The following is a 15,852-nucleotide window of genomic DNA, read 5'->3' as shown; positions in this document are numbered from 1 at the left end:
ACAGGAGAGAGACAGGAGAGAGACGAGGAGAGACGAGGAGAGAGACGAGGAGAGAGACGAGGAGAGAGTCAGGAGAAAATGAGTTCTGATCAGTCAGGGAAATAGAAGTAAACATGTTGACTCACTATTTAAACAGAACCTATAGAATTAAAAATAGCGTTTTGGTGCAGGTACAGCCAACTAGCGTAGGTACAGCCAACTAGCGCAGGTACAGCCAACTAGCGCAGGTACAGCCAACTAGCGTAGGTACAGCCAACTAGCGCAGGTACAGCCAACTAGCGCAGGTACAGCCAACTAGCGCAGGTACAGCCAACTAGCGCAGGTACAGCCAACTAGCGCAGGTACAGCCAACTCGCGCATGCTAACGCTACCCACAGTAGCAAAATAATGATAATAATAATAATCATAATTATATTCACTGACTGAACAAAACATTAAGAACACCTGCTCTTTCCATGATACAGACTGACCAGGTGAATCCAGGTGAAAGATATGATTCATTATTGATGTCACTTGTTAAATCCACTTCAGTCAGTGTTGATGAAGGGGGAGGAGTCAGGTTAAATCGACTTCAGTCAGTGTAGATGAAGGGGAGGAGTCAGGTTAAATCCACTTCAGTCAGTGTAGATGAAGGGGAGGAGTCAGGTTAAATCCACTTCAGTCAGTGTAGATGAAGGGGAGGAGTCAGGTTAAATCCACTTCAGTCAGTGTAGATGAGGGGGGAGGAGTCAGGTTAAATCCACTTCAGTCAGTGTAGATGAATGGGAGGAGTCAGGTTAAATCCACTTCAGTCAGTGTAGATGAAGGGGAGGAGTCAGGTTAAATCCACTTCAGTCAGTGTAGATGAAGGGGAGGAGTCAGGTTAAATCCACTTCAGTCAGTGTAGATGAAGGGGGGAGGAGTCAGGTTAAATCCACTTCAGTCAGTGTAGATGAAGGGGAGGAGTCCACTTCAGTCAGTGTAGATGAATGGGAGGAGGAGTTAAATCCACTTCAGTCAGTGTAGATGAAGGGGAGGAGTCAGGTTAAATCCACTTCAGTCAGTGTTGATGAAGGGGAGATGAAGTGTAGATGGGAGGAGTCAGGTTAAATCCACTTCAGTCAGTGTAGATGAAGGTTAAATCCACTTCAGTCAGTGTAGATGAAGGCGAGGAGACGGGATAAAGGAAGGAGTTTTAAACCTTGAGACAATTGAGACATGGATTGTGTCTGTGTGTCATTCAGAGGGTGACTGGACAAGACAAAATATTTAAGTGCCTTTGAACGGGGTATGGTAGCAGGTGCCAGGCACACTGGTTCTGTCAAGAACTGCAACGCTGCTGAGTTTTTCACGCTCAACAGTTTCCCGTGTTTATCAAGAATGGTCCACCATGCAAATGACATCCAGCCAATTTGACACAACTGTGGGAAGCATTGGAGTCGACATGGACCAGCATCCCTGTGGAACACTTGACACCTTGTAGAGTCAACATGGGCCAGCATCCATGGGGTGCAACTCAATATTAGAAAGGTGTTCCTAATGTTTGGTACACTCAAAATGTGTGTATATATATATATATATATATATATTTATAAAATGCCTTGTGTCTCCTTGTGCATTCAGAAAGTATTCAGACCCCTTGACTTTTCCCACATTTTGTTACGTGACAGCCTGATTCTACAAGGTATTAAGGCTGCTGAGGGGAGGACGGCTCATAATAGAGTCTGGAAACACAAACCAAATGGAATGGCATCAAACACATGGAAACCATGGAAACAGTGGAAACCATGGAAACCATATGTTTGATTTACATTTACATTTAAGTCATTTAGCAGACGCTCTTATCCAGAGCGACTTACAAATTGATGTGATGTATTTGATACAATTCCACCAGCCATTGACCACGAGCCCGTCCTCCCAAAATTAAGGTGCCACCAACCTCCTGTGATATATACTATTATAATTAATTACTTATTTATTTACAAATCGATACTTGTAGTCAAATATCAATATAATATCCAATAATAATGTAATAATATGTAACTGTATGGATTTGAATATTTCCCTTACAGCAGTGAAGTAGTATATTTCAAAGTCATATCCCTCTTACCCTCATATCCCCAGGCAGCTGATCCAAGTGTCTGTGTGTTTCTGTCTGTCACCAGGAGATCTGTGAGAACCCTCAGTTCATTGTGGGCGGAGCCAGCAGGACAGACATTTGCCAGGGAGATCTTGGTAAATATAAATGTTACCCCACACCATACTACACCACACTACACTACACCACACTACACCACACTACACTAAACTACACCACACCACACTACACTACACTACACACTACACTACACCACACTACACACTACACTACACCACACTACACCACACTACACTACACCACACCAAATCAAATGAAATTTAATTGTCACATACACATGGTTAGCAGATGTTAATGCGAGTGTAGCGAAATGCTTGTGCTTCTAGTTCCGACAATGCAGTAATAACCAACAAGTAATCTAACTAACAATTCCAAAATTTGTCAGGACCCGGTTACGAACCCGGGTCTCCGGAGTGAGAAACAGTCACTTAAACAACTGAGCCACGAATAGTCGGCAGAAGCCAGAAGAAGAGGCAGACACAGCAGTACTTGAGACGGTGTATTTAATGAAGTAAAAAGTAAAGTTCTTCAGGAAAACATGTAACTCCACAACCTCAAAAGGAATTCCACAAGAACAAAGGTAATCCTCCAAGACAAAAAGGTAAATCCACAAGGTGGAAGGTATAGCACAAAAAGCCTCAAAAGATACTCAAAAACAAACAAACAAGAACAAAAAACAGAATTCCACAAGAGAGTCCACCGGGATCAACAAGAGTTCACAGAGTACTAGGGCTGGGTGCTAACATACAAACACAGAGCAAAGAACTGAGGAAAACAAAGGGTTTAAATACAATCAGGGGAAACGAGGCACAGGTGAAAATAATAATGGGGATCAAGGGAAAACAAAAGGTCAAAAGGCACAATGGGGGCATCTAGTGACCAAAAACCGGAACAACCCTGGCCAAATCCTGACAAAACTACTGTCTTATACACAGTGTAAGGGGATAAAGAATATGTACATAAGGATATATGAATGAGTGATGGTACAGGGCAGCATACAGTAGATGGTATCGAGTACAGTATATACATATGAGATGAGTATGTAGACAAAGTAAACAAAGTGGCTAGTGATACAGCTATTACATAAGGATGCAGTCGATGATATAGAGTACAGTATATACGTATGCATATGAGATGAATAATGTAGGGTAAGTAACATTATATAAGGTAGCATTGTTTAAAGTGGCTAGTGATATATTTACATCATTTCCCATCAATTCCCATTATTAAAGTGGCTGGAGTTGGGTCAGTGTCAATGACAGTGTGTTGGCAGCAGCCACTCAATGTTAGTGGTGGCTGTTTAACAGTCTGATGGCCTTGAGATAGAAGCTGTTTTTCAGTCTCTCTGTCCCAGCTTTGATGCACCTGTACTGACCTCGCCTTCTGGATGATAGCGGGGTGAACAGGCAGTGGCTCGGGTGGTTGATGTCCTTGATGATCTTTATGGCCTTCCTGTAACATCGGGTGGTGTAGGTGTCCTGGAGGGCAGGTAGTTTGCCCCCGATGATGCGTTGTGCAGACCTCACTACCCTCTGGAGAGCCTTACGGTTGAGGGCGGAGCAGTTGCCGTACCAGGCGGTGATACAGCCTGCCAGGATGCTCTCGATTGTGCATCTGTAGAAGTTTGTGAGTGCTTTTGGTGACAAGCCAAATTTCTTCAGCCTCATGAGGTTGAAGAGGCGCTGCTGCGCCTTCTTCACGACACTGTCAGTGTGAGTGGACCAATTCAGTTTGTCTGTGATGTGTATGCCGAGGAACTTAAAACTTGCTACCCTCTCCACTACTGTTCCATCGATGTGGATAGGGGGGTGTTCCCTCTGCTGTTTCCTGAAGTCCACAATCATCTCCTTAGTTTTGTTGACGTTGAGTGTGAGGTTATTTTCCTGACACCACACTCCGAGGGCCCTCACCTCCTCCCTGTAGGCCGTCTCGTCGTTGTTGGTAATCAAGCCTACCACTGTTGTGTCTTCCGCAAACTTGATGTTTGAGTTGGAGGCGTGCGTGGCCACGCAGTCGTGGGTGAACAGGGAGTACAGGAGAGGGCTCAGAACGCACCCTTGTGGGGCCCCCGTGTTGAGGATCAGCGGGGAGGAGATGTTGTTGCCTACCCTCACCACCTGGGGGCGGCTCGTCAGGAAGTCCAGTACCCAGTTGCCCAGGGCGGGGTCGAGACCCAGGGTCTCGAGCTTGATGACGAGCTTGGAGGGTACTATGGTGTTGAATGCCGAGCTGTAGTCGATGAACAGCATTCTCACATAGGTATTCCTCTTGTCCAGGTGGGTTAGGGCAGTGTGCAGTGTGGTTGAGATTGCATCGTCTGTGGACCTATTTGGGCGTTAAGCAAATTGGAGTGGGTCTAGGGTGTCAGGTAGGGTGGAGGTGATATGGTCCTTGACTAGTCTCTCAAAGCACTTCATGATGACGGAAGTGAGTGCTACGGGGCGGTAGTCGTTTAGCTCAGTAACCTTAGCTTTCTTGGGAACAGGAACAATGGTGGCCCTCTTGAAGCATGTGGGAACAGCAGACTGGTATAGGGATTGATTGAATATGTCCGTAAACACACCGGCCAGCTGGTCTGCGCATGCTCTGAGGGCGCGGCTGGGGATGCCGTCTGGGCCTGCAGCCTTGCGAGGGTTAACACGTTTAAATGTCTTACTCACCTCGGCTGCAGTGAAGGAGAGACCGCATGTTTTCGTTGCAGGCCGTGTCAGTGGCACTGTATTGTCCTCAAAGCGGGCAAAAAAGTTATTTAGTCTGCCTGGCAGCACCACACCACACTACACTACACTACACTACACTACACTACACTACACTACACTACACTACTATACTACACTACACTACACCACATCACACTACACCACACCACACTACACCACACCACACCACACCACACCACACCACACCACACCACACTACACTACACTACACCACACTACACCACACCACACTACACTACATCACACTGCACCACACTACACCACACTACACCACACTACACTACACCACACTACACTACACTACACCACACCACACCACACTACACCACACTACACAACACTACACCACACCACACCACACCACACCACACTACACAACACTACACACACACCACCACACACACCACACCACACCACACCACACTACACCCTACACTACACCACACTACACTACACCACACTACACCACACCCACACACCACACTACACACACACTACACTACACCACACTACACTACACTACACCACACTACACCACACCACACTACACTACACCACACTACACCACACCACACCACACCACACTACACTACACTACACTACACTACACTACACACTACACTACACCACACTACACTACACTACACTACACCACACTACACTACACCACACTACATCACACTACACCACACTGCCCTACACTACACTACACCACACTGCCCTACACTACACTACACCACACTGCCCTACACCACACCACACCACACCACAATACACCACACCACACCACACCACATTACACCACACCACACCACACCACACTACACCACACTACACTACACCACACTACACTACACTACACTACACCACACTACACCACATTACACCACACCACACCACACCACACCACACTACACTGCACTACACTACACTGCACTACACTACACTACACTACACTACACTACACTACACTACACTACACTACGCCACGCCACGCCACGCCACGCCACGCCACGCCACACTACACTACACTACACACACTACACTACACTACACTACACTACACTACACTACACTACACTACATACTACACTACACTACACTACACTACACTACACTACACCACACCACACCACACTACACCACACTACAATACACCACACCACACCACACCACACCACACCACACTACACTACACCACAATACACCATACAACACCACACCATACAACACCACACCACACTACAATGCACGACACCACACTACACCACACTACACTACACTACACTACACTACACTACACTACACTACACTACACCATACAACACCACACCACACCACACTACACTACACCACAATACACCATACAACACCACACCATACAACACCACACCACACTACAATACACCACACCACACCACACTACACTACACCACAATACACCATACAACACCACACCATACAACACCACACCACACTACACTACAATACACCACACCACACCACACTACACTACACCACAATACACCATACAACACCACACCATACAACACCACACCACTCTACAATACACAACACCACACTACACCACACTACACTACACTACACCACACCACACTACACCACACCACACTACACCACACCACACCACACCACACCACACTACACTACACTACACTACACCACACCACACTACACCACACCACACCACACTACACTACACCACACTACACCACACCACACCACACTACACCACACCACACCACACCACACTACACCACACCACACTACACCACACTACACTACACTACACCACACCACACCACACCACACTACACTACACCACACCACACTACACCACACTACACTACACCACACTACACCACACTACACTACACCACACCACACTACACCACACTACACTACACTACACCACACTACACTACACCACACCACACCACACTACACCACACTACACTACACCACACCACACCACACCACACTACACTACACCACACTACACTACACCACACCACACCACACCACACCACACCACACCACACTACACTACACGACACCACACTACACCACACCACACTACACCACACCACACTGCCCTACACTACACTACACCACACTGCCCTACACTACACTACACCACACTGCCCTACACTACACTACACCACACTACACTACACCACACTACACCACACCACCACACCACACTACACTACACCACACCACACCACACTACACCACACTACACCACACTACACCACACTACACTACACCACACCACACTACACCACACTACACTACACTACACCACACTACACTACACCACACCACACCACACTACACTACACCACACCACACTACACTACACTACACCACACTACACCACACTACACTACACCACACCACACTACACCACACTACACTACACTACACCACACTACACTACACCACACTACACTACACCACACTACACCACACTACACTACACCACACTACACTACACCACACTACACTACACTACACCACACTACACCACACTACACTACACCACACCAGACCACACTACACTACACTACACCACACTACACCACACACACTACACCACACCAGACCACACTACACTACACCACACCACACCACACCACTGGTACTGAGGAGAGGTCAGGTGTGTGATGTATTGACTCACGAGTTGGAAAGGGCAGGATGTTTTATGTATCATGATAACCCTGAGGGGAATACTACAAAGTAGAATCAATGAGTTAGTCATTAAAAAGGCTGAGCTTAGATATGTATTTTTTGGGTCGTTTAATCAATTAGACCAAGCCCATTTCAAGCTCATCTTTAAAAAAAAAAAAAGATGGCTAACATATTGATCATACTCTATAGTATACCTCTCAGGTCACCTGTCTCTTCAGGGCAGAAAACATCCCAGTTCTCCCCTGTGAGCCTCACGGCTGGCCTCTCCACCTCTCCACCAGTGGCCTCTCTATATTGTACTGGCTCTATGCAAGCGATTCCAGCTAGCAGCACTTCTCATTGTTGAGCTGTCCATCCAGTGTCGAGACTCTGTATAAAAGTCACCATGAGGGACAATGGTCCATACACGCTGGGACAACAATATTAACTGCCATTGTTCAGTGGTTAACTCACTGACTGGGCATATAGCCAACATGCAGGTTTGGAGCGACAGTCAGAAAACACTGAGGTGAGAGACTGGGTACTGGTCCTCAACACTGAGCTGAGAGACTGGGTACTGGTCCTCAACACTGAGGTGAGAGACTGGGTAATGTTCCTCAACACTGAGGTGAGAGACTGGGTACTGGTCCTCAACACTGAGGTGAGAGACTGGGTACTGTTCCTCAACACTGAGGGGGGACTGAGAGACTGGGTACTGGTCCTCAACACTGTCCTCAACACTGGTGAGAGACTGGGTACTGGTCCTCAACACTGAGGTGAGAGACTGGGTACTGGTCCTCAACACTGAGGTGAGAGACTGGGTACTGTCCCTGAACAACACAAATATATTGGAGGAAATATTGCATCAGCATTTTTCATATCAAGTCGGGAGAGGCAAATACGGACTCGCCTGTTGCCCAAAATCAGGACGACTGACTAAACTAGCTAGCTGGGAAGGTCTCATCAGGACGACTGACTGAACTAGCTAGCTGGGAAGGTCTCATCAGGATGACTGACTGAACTAGCTAGCTGGGAAGGGCTCGTCAGGATGACTGACTAAACTAGCTAGCTGGGAAGGTCTCATCAGGACGACTGACTGGAACTAGCTAGCTGGGATGGGCTGAACTAGCTCAGGATGACTGACTAAACTAGCTGGGAAGCTCAGGATGGAAGGGCTCATCATGACTGACGACAGGATGATTGACTAAACTAGCTAGCTGGGAAGGTCTCATCAGGACGACTGACTAAACTAGCTAGCTGGGAAGGTCTCATCAGGACGACTGACTGGACTAGCTAGCTGGGATGGGCTCGTCAGGATGACTGACTAAACTAGCTAGCTAGGAAGGGCTCATCAGGATGACTGACTGAACTAGCTAGCTAGGAAGGGCTCATCAGGATGACTGACTAAACTAGCTAGCTGGGAAGGGCTCATCAGGATGACTGACTGAACTAGCTAGCTGGGAAGGGCTTATCAGGATGATTGACTGAACTAGCTAGCTGGGAAGGTCTCATCAGGATGACTGACTGAACTAGCTAGCTAGGAAGGGCTCATCAGGATGACTGACTGAACTAGCTAGCTGGGAAGGTCTCATCAGGATGACTGACTGAACTAGCTAGCTAGGAAGGGCTTATCAGGATGATTGACTGAACTAGCTAGCTGGGAAGGGCTCATCATGATGACTGACTAAACTAGCTAGCTGGGAAGGGCTCGTCAGGATGATTGACTAAACTAGCTAGCTGGGAAGGGCTCATCAGGATGACTGACTGAACTAGCTAGCTGGGAAGGGCTCGTCAGGATGACTGACTGAACTAGCTAGCTGGGAAGGGCTCGTCAGGATGACTGACTAAACTAGCTAGCTGGGAAGGGCTCGTCAGGATGACTGACTAAACTAGCTAGCTAGGAAGGGCTTATCAGGATGACTGACTGAACCCAATCCATTCATCTCCACTCGACTCTCAGCTGCGTGAAATACCAGACGTCATCAATTTGTGCAGCCGGTGTGTCAGAAAAGCCTCTCCCTTTCAAGTCCCACGTGGAGACAACAAAGATGGTCACCACTCAATAGTTGAACAATAAACAAAACATAACAGTGGGTCTCCCGTCCATCAACTCCAACCAATCACTGCCAGGGGTTAGATAACAATGGTTTTACATGTTGTGGACCTTTACCAGTGGCAATGGTGAATGAAACCAACCTCCCATTGAGCCTGTTGAATGACTGTGTGTTCATTGAGTGTGTGTGTGTGTGTGTGTGTGTGTGTGTGTGTGTGTGTGTGTGTGTGTGTGTGTGTGTGTGTGTGTGTGTGTGTGTGTGTGTGTGTGTGTGTGTGTGTGTGTGTGTGTGTGTGTGTGTGTGTGTGTGTGTGTGTGTGTTTACAGTGATTGTACAAAACATTACGAACACCTTCCTAAAATTAAGTTGCCCTCAGAACAGCCTCAATTCATCAGGAAATGGACTCTACAAGGTGTTGAAAGCTTTCCACAGTGATGCTGGCCCATGTTGACTCTACAAGGTGTCTAAAGCGTTCCACAGGTGTGCTGGTCCATGTTGACTCTACAAGGTGTTGAAAGCGTTCCACAGGGATGCTGGCCTATGTTGACTCTACAAGGTGTTGAAACCGTTCCACAGTGATGCTGGCCCATGTTGACTCTACAAGGTGTTGAAAGCGTTCCACAGTGATGCTGGCCCATGTTGACTCTACAAGGTGTCTAAAGTGTTCCACAGGGATGCTGGTCCATTTTGACTCTACAAGGTGTTGAAATCGTTCCACAGGGATACTGGCCCATGTTGACTCTACAAGGTGTCTAAAGCGTTCCACAGGGATGCTGGCCCATGTTGACTCTACAAGGTGTCTAAAGCGTTCCACAGGGATGCTGGCCCATGTTGACTCTACAAGGTGTCTAAAGCGTTCCACAGGGATGCTGGTCCATGTTGACTCTACAAGGTGTAGAAAGCGTTCCACAGGAATGCTGGCCCATGTTGACACCAATGCTTCCCACAGTGGTGTCAAGTTGGCTGGATGTCCTTTGGCTGGTGGACCATTCTCGATACACATGGGAAACTGTTGAGCGTGAAAAACCCAGCAGCGTTGCAGTTAAATATTTTGTCTTGCCAAGTCACCCTCTCAATGGCACACATACACAATACATGTCGCAATTGTCTCAAGACTTAAAAATCCTTCTTTAACGTGACTCCTCCCCTTCATCTACACTGACTGAAGTGGATTTAACAAGTGACATCAATAAGAAATCATAGCTTTCACCTGGATTCACCTGGTCAGTGTATGTCATGGAAAGAGCAGGTGTTAATATTTTGTACACACACACACTGTATGTGTGTGACTGTGTGTTCATAGGTGTGTCTGTCTGACTGTGTGTTCCTAGGTGTGTGTGTCTGACTGTGTGTTTCCTAGGTGTGTGTGTCTGACTGTGTGTTCCTAGGTGTGTGTGTCTGTCTGACTGTGTGTTCCTAGGTGTGTGTGTGTGTCTGACTGTGTGTTCCTAGGTGTGTGTGTCTGTCTGACTGTGTTCCTAGGTGTGTGTGTGTCTGACTGTGTTTTTCCTAGGTGACTGTTGGCTGCTGGCTGCTATAGCCTGTCTGACTGGGTGTTCCTAGGTGTGTGTGTCTGTCTGACTGCGTGTTCCTAGGTGTGTCTCTGTTGGTAACTAACTGTGTGTTTCCTAGGTGACTGCTGGCTGCTGGCTGCTATAGCCTTTCTGACTGGGTGTTCCTAGGTGTGTGTCTGTTGGTAACTAACTGTGTGTTTCCTAGGTGACTGTTGGCTGCTGGCTGCTATAGCCTGTCTGACTCTGAATGAGAAGCTTCTCTACCGGGTCGTTCCTCAGGAACAGAGCTTCTCTGAGGGATATGGAGGAATTTTCCACTTCCAGGTCAGAACCCACCAATCAAAAGCACAGAACTATAATGAGTTTACAAGTTAATGCCAGGGTTAGAGGCTCTAAAACTCTTTTAGAGATTTGTTCCTATGGTCTAAACAACTCTCAATACTACACTATGTTACACTGTTATCACGTATGTTACACTGTAATCACAGTTGCATTTCAATTCATCCAGTTCAAGACTTACACTTATTCAAAATTCACGTTAAACTCATTTTAATTTCCTTAAAAAGTGGGATGGGAATTTCAGTTTTACTTACTGAATTGTGTGAAATTAATCAATCTCAACCCTGATTGCGACAGATTATCTTCTCTTGTCAAATCCTCAACCGTGTACTGCATGGGACAACTCTTTCTCCCCCAGTTCTGGCGCTATGGCGACTGGGTTGACGTTGTTATTGACGACCGCATCCCCACCTTCAACAGCCAGCTGGTGTTCACCAAGTCTGCCGAGAGAAATGAATTCTGGAGTGCCCTGCTGGAGAAGGCCTACGCCAAGTATGTACTGCTGACCCTAAATCTAGACCAAGTAGGTAACCCCAACCCCAACCCTACACTAAGTAGATAACCCTAACCCCAACCCTACACCAAGTAGGTAACCCTAACCCCAACCCTACACCAAGTAGGTAACCTTAACCCCAACCCTACGCCAAGTAGGTACCCTTAACCCCAACCCTACACCAAGTAGGTAACCTTTACCCCAACCCTACACCAAGTAGGTAACCTTAAACCCAACCCTACACCAAGTAGGTAACCTTAACCCCAACCCTACACTAAGTAGGTAACCTTTACCCCAACCCTACACCAAGTAGGTAACCTTAACCCCAACCCTACACTAAGTAGGTAACCTTTACCCCAACCCTACACCAAGTAGGTAACCCTAACCATACACCAAGTAGGTAACCTTAACCCCAACCCTACACCAAGTAGGTAACCTTAACCCCAACCCTACACCAAGTAGGTAACATTTACCCCAACCCAACACCAAGTAGGTAACCTTTACCACAACTCTACACCAAGTAGGTAACCTTAACCCCAACCCTACACCAAGTAGGTAACCTTAACCCCAACCATACACCAAGTAGGTAACCTTTACCCCAACCCTACACCAAGTAGGTACCCCTAACCCTCACTCTCCCATCCCCCCCTCCCCATGCTGAAGGGTGGTAACACCACGACCCTAACCCTCACTCTCCCATCCCCCCTCCTCCCCATGCTGAAGGGTGGTAACACCACGACCCTAACCCTAACCCTCACTCTCCCATCCCCCCTCCCCAGGCTTCACGGTTCCTATGAGGCGCTAAAGGGTGGTAACACCACGACCCTAACCCTAACCCTCACTCTCCCATCCCCCTCCCCAGGCTTCACGGTTCCTATGAGGCGCTAAAAGGGTGGTAACACCACGACCCTAACCCTAACCCTCACTCTGCCATCCCCCCCCTCCCCATGCTGTAGGGTGGTAACACCACGACCCTAACCCTCACTCTCCCATCCCCCCCTCCCCCCAGGCTTCACGGTTCCTATGAGGCGCTCAAAGGGTGGTAACACCACGACCCTAACCCTCACTCTCCCATCCCCCTCCTCCCCAGGCTGAAGGGTGGTAACACCACCACCCTAACCCTCACTCTCCCATCCCCCTCCTCCCCAGGCTGAAGGGTGGTAACACCACGCCCCTAACCCTCACCCCCTCCCCAGGCTGTAGGGTGGTAACACCACGACCCTAACCCTCACTCTCCCATCCCCCTCCTCCCCATGCTGAAGGGTGGTAACACCACGACCCTAACCCTAACCCTCACTCTCCCATCCCCCTCCTCCCCAGGCTTCACGGTTCCTATGAGGCCCTGAAGGGTGGTAACACCACGACCCTAACCCTCACTCTCCTCCCCCCTCCCCATGCTGAAGGGTGGTAACACCACGACCCTAACCCTCACTCTCCCATCCCCCCTCCTCCCCATGCTGAAGGGTGGTAACACCACGACCCTAACCCTAACCCTCACTCTCCCATCCCCCCTCCTCCCCAGGCTTCACGGTTCCTATGAGGCCCTGAAGGGTGGTAACACCACGGAGGCCATGGAAGACTTCACCGGGGGCGTGACAGAGTTCTATGAGATGAAGGAGGCGCCCAAGGAGCTGTATAAGATCATGAAGAAGGCCCTGGAGAGAGGCTCTATGATGGGCTGCTCTATCGACGTGAGTCTCTGACCTTAGGATCGTGACCCCTGACCTCCAACGGGTCTCACAAACCATAGTTGAAGACACTCACGTCGATAGAGCAGCCCATCATGGAGCCCCTCTCTTCATTTATGATTCTGACCCATCACCTGACCTGTCACCAGACCTAACACCTGACCTGTCACCTGACCTGTCACCAGACCTGTCACCTGACCTGTCACCAGACCTAACACCAGACCTGTCACCAGACCTGTCACCTGACCTGTCACCTGATCTAACACCAGACCAGTCACCTGACATGTCACCTGATTTGTCACCAGAACTAACACCTGACCTGTCACCTGATCTGTCACCAGAACTGTCACCTGACCTGTCACCAGACCTAACACCTGACCTGTCACCTGACCTGTCACCTGATCTAACACCAGACCTGTCATCAGAACTGTCACCTGACCTGTCACCAGACCTTTCACCTGACCTGCCACCAGACCTGTTACCTGACCTGTCACCAGACCTGTCACCTGACCTAACACCAGACCTGTCAACAGACCTGTCACCTGAACTAACACCAAACCTGTCACCAGACCTGTCACCTGACCTAATACCTGACCTGTCAACAGACCTGTCATCAGACCTGTCACCTGACCTGTCACCTGACCTGTCACCAGACCTAAGAGCCATTTCAGTCAATACAAAAACTATGTGTCCTGTCTGTGTTGGCTGGGGGTTAGTGCTGCCGTCCCCGCACCCTGTGCACATGTGTACCGTGTCAGTGTGGGTCCAAATCTGTCCCACTGCCTAATTGACAGAATGGCCATGTCCAAACCTGTCCCACTGCCTAATTGACAGAATGGCCATGTCCAAAACTGTCCCACTGCCTAATTGACAGAATGGCCATGTCCAAACCTGTCCCACTGCCTAATTGACAGAATGGCCATGTCCAAACCTGTCCCACTGCCTAATTGACAGAATGGCCATGTCCAAACCTGTCCCACTGCCTAATTGACAGAATGGCCATGTCCAAACCTGTCCCACTGCCTAATTGACAGAATGGCCATGTCCAAACCTGTCCCACTGCCTAATTGACAGAATGGCCATGTCCAAACCTGTCCCACTGCCTAATTGACAGAATGGCCATGTCCAAACCTGTCCCACTGCCTAATTGACAGAATGGCCATGTCCAAACCTGTCCCACTGCCTAATTGACAAAATGGCCATGTCCAAACCTGTCCCACTGCCTAATTGACACAATGGCCGTGTCCAAATATTTGTACTTACGCTCTAAATAGTAATTGTTTTGAGAATGCGAAATAAAAAAGTTTCAGAGTTTGTGAAATGTCTCAAATGTAGTATGTTATAAATGCCAAGATGTCTTACTCATTTTTGGCTTTTCATCTAATAAAATGGCATACTATTGAGGAAGAGAATCGTGTTTTGAGACCCAGGTATATTTGACAACAGCTGATAATCAGCTGAAGGGATACGTTGTACCAAAATGAACCAATGGCACGAATCAAAGCAAATATGCCTTCGATGAGGTCTTCTCAGTAGGAGGAGCCAAGTATGCTGATATTTGTGGCTTACTGCCCCCCCAAAAAAATAACTTCCGCTATTTAATAAGAATAACATACTATATCCAATGCTGGAAGTCATCAGTGATCAAATATCCTCGATGGTCACCACTAAGAAAACAAAACAATTATGGCCACCACTAAGAAAACAAAACAATTATGGTCACCACTAAGAAAACAAAACAATTATGGCCACCACTAAGAAAACAAAACAATTATGGCCACCACTAAGTAAACAAAACAATTATGGCCACCACTAAGAAAACAAAACAATTATGGCCACCACTAAGAAAACAAAACAATTATGGCCACCACTAAGAAAACAAAACAATTATGGCCACCACTAAGAAAACAAAACAACAATGAAAATAAGAATATGTTCTTAACTGACTTGCCTGGTTAAATAAAGGTAAAAAAAAAAAGTAAAAAAATTATGGCCACCACTAAGAAAACAAAACAATTATGGCCACTAAACGTTTATGAAAAAATATTGTGGTGCTTTCTAAACCCTGACCTGTATCTGTGTTTATCAGGGACTAAACCCTGACCTGTATCTGTGTTTATCGGGGACTAAACCCTGACCTGTACCTGTGTTTATCAGGGACTAAACCCTGACCTGTACCTGTGTTTATCAGGGACTAAACCCTGACCTGTATC

At 47.7% G+C, this 15,852-nt stretch overlaps 1 protein-coding gene across 1 annotated transcript in view; it reads left to right on the top strand.

Annotated features, from left to right (window-relative positions):
• The window catches only part of LOC124002235 (calpain-3-like), a 65,910-nt gene that overhangs the window by 1,119 nt on the left and 48,939 nt on the right, over window positions 1-15,852 (top strand). The window contains exons 2-5 of the mRNA XM_046309597.1: window positions 2,145-2,214; window positions 11,325-11,443; window positions 11,817-11,950; window positions 13,474-13,642. Coding sequence (XP_046165553.1) covers window positions 2,145-2,214; window positions 11,325-11,443; window positions 11,817-11,950; window positions 13,474-13,642 — 492 coding nt within the window. The remainder of the gene's footprint in view (window positions 1-2,144; window positions 2,215-11,324; window positions 11,444-11,816; window positions 11,951-13,473; window positions 13,643-15,852) is intronic.

This window comes from Oncorhynchus gorbuscha, linkage group LG17 (assembly GCF_021184085.1).
Source record: "Oncorhynchus gorbuscha isolate QuinsamMale2020 ecotype Even-year linkage group LG17, OgorEven_v1.0, whole genome shotgun sequence".
Taxonomy (NCBI): Eukaryota; Metazoa; Chordata; class Actinopteri; order Salmoniformes; family Salmonidae; genus Oncorhynchus; species Oncorhynchus gorbuscha.
Note: the sequence above shows the minus strand (reverse complement) of the source record. Positions and strands in the feature narration are given on the sequence as shown.